General features: G+C 36.6%; 1 protein-coding gene across 1 annotated transcript in view; it reads left to right on the plus strand.

Annotated features, from left to right (window-relative positions):
- cfap161 (cilia and flagella associated protein 161) overlaps nucleotides 1-3,417 on the plus strand; it is a 4,920-nt gene extending 1,503 nt beyond the window's left edge. The window contains exons 5-8 of the mRNA XM_005933056.3: nucleotides 1,572-1,607; nucleotides 1,786-1,908; nucleotides 2,028-2,101; nucleotides 2,490-3,417. Coding sequence (XP_005933118.1) covers nucleotides 1,572-1,607; nucleotides 1,786-1,908; nucleotides 2,028-2,101; nucleotides 2,490-2,685 — 429 coding nt within the window. The 3' untranslated portion in view covers nucleotides 2,686-3,417. The remainder of the gene's footprint in view (nucleotides 1-1,571; nucleotides 1,608-1,785; nucleotides 1,909-2,027; nucleotides 2,102-2,489) is intronic.
- The last annotated feature ends 1,225 nt before the right edge of the window (nucleotides 3,418-4,642 follow it).

Raw genomic sequence — 4,642 nt, forward strand, 5'->3', positions numbered from 1 at the left:
CACACACACACACACACACACACACACACACACACACACACACACACACACACACACACACACACACACACACACACACACACACACAATACACATTTTAATTACATGTTGAATACAAAGAGTATCTTGAATGGGCATTCCAGTGATTTTCCACATAAAAATCCTTTAGTGTGTTTGTTACAGTTATTGTCAGTTATTTCAGTTGTGTTCTTGGTATGAGAGGAGGATATAAGTCTTTTAAGCACTGATTATTATATAACACTGTTTTTTCAGTTATGTCTTTGGACTGATCTAAACTAGATGTGTTGAGTTTAGAGGATTTATTAAGGTGTTTATTACTGGTAGTAGATACAGTGTTGAAGTGTAATACCAGAAAGGATGGCCTGTACAAATGAGCCAATATGTATGAACAGTCTGTTTATTATAGTATTTTAGTAGCTTTATATAAGTTATGACATTACCTTTAAAAACCTGATCTTGTCAGTGTGCCAATTACTGGAAGGTTAAATTATTATCTTTCTAAGAAAAAAACAATTACCACTAAGTTGCGTTCTTTTTAACACAGTGTGATCCATTTGTGACAGGTGTGGACTATAGTCAAGCTAGTTTGGCACCTGGACCCTTGTAGGTCACTTGACACACTACACGCTCTTATACTACTGTGGGTTCTTGCTTTTAAAGTGAAAGCTGAAAAAAATTGAAACAGTCCCTCTTTTCTTTATCCCAGAGGATGAAAAACAATTTCAAACTGTGATGGTTCAAATAGTTTCTGCACATCACCTCAGTCCATCTCTAAAGAGTTAGGTCCCAAAGAACACATTGGCTTTTTATACTATGCTTTTTTCATTACCTTAGGAGAGTTTGAATTTGAATTTGTGGCGATAGCAACAAACTGTGTTTACTGGGTTAAGGCCATGCATTAATGTCAGATGTGAAGTCATGTTGGTTTTTAATTCACTGCTTTCTGAGAGTGTTCGACTTTCTCCCTTGCATACAGATATTTCTCAGGATTATCTAGCCATCCATAAATCCCCTTTTTTAATGCAAGATTTAAATGGCTTCTAGGTTGCTATAGTCTTTTTTAAATGAACTTTTAACATGCCATGCTTTTTTCTTATGTCTAAATGTAGATATCCAATATCCTGTCAAGAAAACAAAAATCAAAATAGAGAAAGGTTCACAGGAGGCACGACATAATGAACCAGCAAAGCCTAAGGGCAGACACACACTAAATGCACATGGGAAGATGAATAAATGAGACACAGGTAAAGTCATTCAAGATGATAATGAAGTAAAATAGCCCAGAAGGGATGAAAAAGTACAAGGGAATAACGCTCAAAATGAAACAGGAAAATTTAAAGCAGAACAAAGAACAGATGCAGAAAAACAGCAAGCTATAGACGGGGTGAACAGAAAACGCACAGGAAAGGAAAACCACAAACACATGGAAGTACCATGACTAATGTTACAACATGAATCAAAGCAGGGTCTCATATACACATGGGATGTATGTACAATTTGAATGATTGCTTCTTGTATTTACATGTATTCTTTCCCTTTCTTTCCCTCAGCTTTACTTGACGAGTGACCTGCAAAGTTTTCAAAAGGTAAGTTAAGTTTTAACATTAATTACAGCAAAACTAACTGTGACAATGCTTTAAATGAAAAAATAATGGAAAAATTGTGCATTTGTACATACTGTACATACTTTAGTGCAAGATGACATAATTATGTTCCCCCTTTTTGTGAGAATTTTTACTATTATCATATATTTTGACCTAAAAGTGTGCAAAAAAGTCTCGCCTCCAAGAAGTAAGCCTGGAAGACAGCGATTCCTTTCTGTCATGGTGGAAGATAGTTTACTTTGACCCCCAGGAAAGACTTGAATATGAGGGTCTGCCAGTTCCTGTAAGTGTTTACTGTATCTTCCTGGTTAAACGTTACACCTGCTGCAGCATCAGTGTTATAAATGCATTATGTTCCTTTCACTGCCATTAAGAATTGTGTTTTGTCTATGCTTTTTTTAGGCTAATGTGAAGGTGCTGATTGTACATTGCAAAACAAACCAGGCTCTTGCTGTTCTGGGTGATCAAGTCCTCTGGTATTTTTCAATTTTCTTTTCAAATGTAACTCCAAACCAGTTGTGTTGGGCATTTATGATATCAGCATAGATGTCTGTTAGCACATTAGCAATAACAAGCAATACTGTAGGATACATAAGGAGCAAGTAAAGAAGAAAACAGTACATTTTTGCTACAATGACATTAAAATTGCACTGCTACTCAGGTCCAATTAGCTAATCAGCTCCACAGCCGCTATAAGAACATGTGAAACCAACCATCTGTTGTGTCCTTAATAATGACCACCAAGATGTGAATTCATTTCTGCTGTTAATAGATTCCGGCCTTCAGAATGGCAGTTAAAAGTGACGTTCGGTCCCCTGCATGCCAATTATCGTTTTTCTGTGCATAACAGTTGTGTCCTTGCAGGACCATGTACGGCAAGGAGTATGAGCTGACAGCTCACACGTTCTTGGATTCCCATAAAGCTGAACAGGACAACAATCACTGGATACTCTGCACCGCTGATCCTGCAGGGGACGGACTTGTACTTTTCAAACAACCACAGTTGATGGCTAAAAAAACAGAACTTGAGGCGTTCTCAGAAGCTAACCCTAGTGTTTAACACCATCTGTTTTTATGCTAAAATGTATTGTAATAAAGGTTGTTTTTTTTCTGGTTAGGTCATCACTTGTAATGCAGGAAGATTCTAGTGCAAAAATCAGTAACACATAACCACCAACTGTTAAGTGTGTTTTACTAGAAGTAATAAGTAATAATTTGACAGCAATATTCATGAATTTGTTAATAACTAGTTTGTAAACCATCTTTGAACATTATCTATAACAAAGTTGCAGCTGATGTTAAAATATTAATAATTAACACTGTTTATTATGTGGATGATTATTATACAGCTGGAACTTGTATTTGATTGTTTTTTTAATGTTATTTTTTTAATTGTGCATAAATATTCAGTTCAGTTAGCATCAGAAGACTGTGATGCAAATAACAGAAAGTTATTCGAGGGAAGGCTGTATAAAGTAAATAGAACTGGTCCCAGCACGGTTCCCTGTGGAGCTCTGTATAGAAAACACTCCCCATTTTCATGAGGAAATGGAAATCTGTTTCGCAGATATGATTCAAAACACTGCAGCACAGTACCTTTAATAATTACAAAATGTTCTAATGTTTGCAGTAAAATATTGTGGTCTACGGTATCAAATGCCGCACTGAGGTCTAGCAGGACAAACACAGAGATTAATCAACTGTCAGCAGGCATAAGTAGATCATTCATAACCTTCACCAGTGCCGTTTCTGCACTGACTAGAATTTGCTAAATAAACTAAAGTAAAAAGAAGGTTGGAGTTTGGTCAATAATTTGCTAAGACAGCTGGGCCAAGTAGAGGCTTTTTAAGTAATAGTAAACTTATCTTAACTTGGTAGGTACCCTAGTAATAAAGATAGATTTATCATATTTAAGATCGATACATTAGTTAATTGTGGGACTTTTTAAACAGTCTTATCAAAAGGGGTCTAATAGAGTTGATGGTTTGAAGGAAGTAATCATTGGAAGTTAACTGAGGAATATCGATCTATACTGCTTATAAATTCAGGAATGTCCAAAGATGCAACCCTCATCTGCAAAAAAGCTGTGACTTTGTAAATAATGTAAAGCAAAAATGATTTAAGTCTTCTCTTTAACTGAAACTGCAATACAAAGTAATGTTCTGTAAAAGAAAATTGAAAAGAAAAATTTACAAAAGATTATTGTTCTCTCAATTTTTTTTGGCAATTGGGGAAAAATAAACAGCAAGAAGGAGACGATCCCAGAAGAACCTTCCAAGAAGAGCCAATATCCCAGTTGTGTGTGTGATAGGAGAGACAGCTAGTCTACCCCTTGGAAGTTTAAGTCTATCTCACTGCAGGAACGACTCTGAGGGATGGCTTTAGAGAACAACGAATATTAAAAACAGACCTCTGTTCTCTGAGATGTCTGCGGGATTAGGTTTCAGTTTAAATTTTTTCTTTTGTCTTCATGACCTCAATTGTGGGGCAGAGGTTTTGGAAGCATTATCAGTAAACCAGACTTCCAAGTGCATGGCTTAGACCTCAGTTTTTTGTTTTATCTGAGCTTGCATTTAAGTTACCATCGCTGAAGCAAAACAAACAAATATCACAATGAGACGTGTTTGTTTTCTCCTGGTTTTGGTCATAATGTGCAGCATCATGTTTCTTCTAATTATATGCAGTGAAATACATATAATGATCCCGCTCAGAGTTTAAAAGGTTTTATGTAGCTACATCATTGATGTTTTTTTCCCTTATGTGTTGTTTCACAGCAGCGTTTGAACATGTTTGCTGCTATTATGCTTTTCATTTAAGTGTCATTCATCTGAAACGGACTGTGTTGCTGCACCTGCCAGGTGATTGAGCCACACTGAGCGTGACTCAGAGACAAAGGGAGAAGCCCTTACTGCACATGGTGGTTCTGAAGAACTTCTCCACTGCAGAGAGGTAAGCCAACCACAGGGAAAGACAGTTAACTGTAATATTTTTGGCGTCTGCAGCAGGGGTGAAAGAGA

Source organism: Haplochromis burtoni, unplaced genomic scaffold (genome assembly GCF_018398535.1).
Source record: "Haplochromis burtoni strain Fernald_Lab_line unplaced genomic scaffold, NCSU_Asbu1 Contig_164, whole genome shotgun sequence".
NCBI lineage: Eukaryota > Metazoa > Chordata > Actinopteri > Cichliformes > Cichlidae > Haplochromis > Haplochromis burtoni.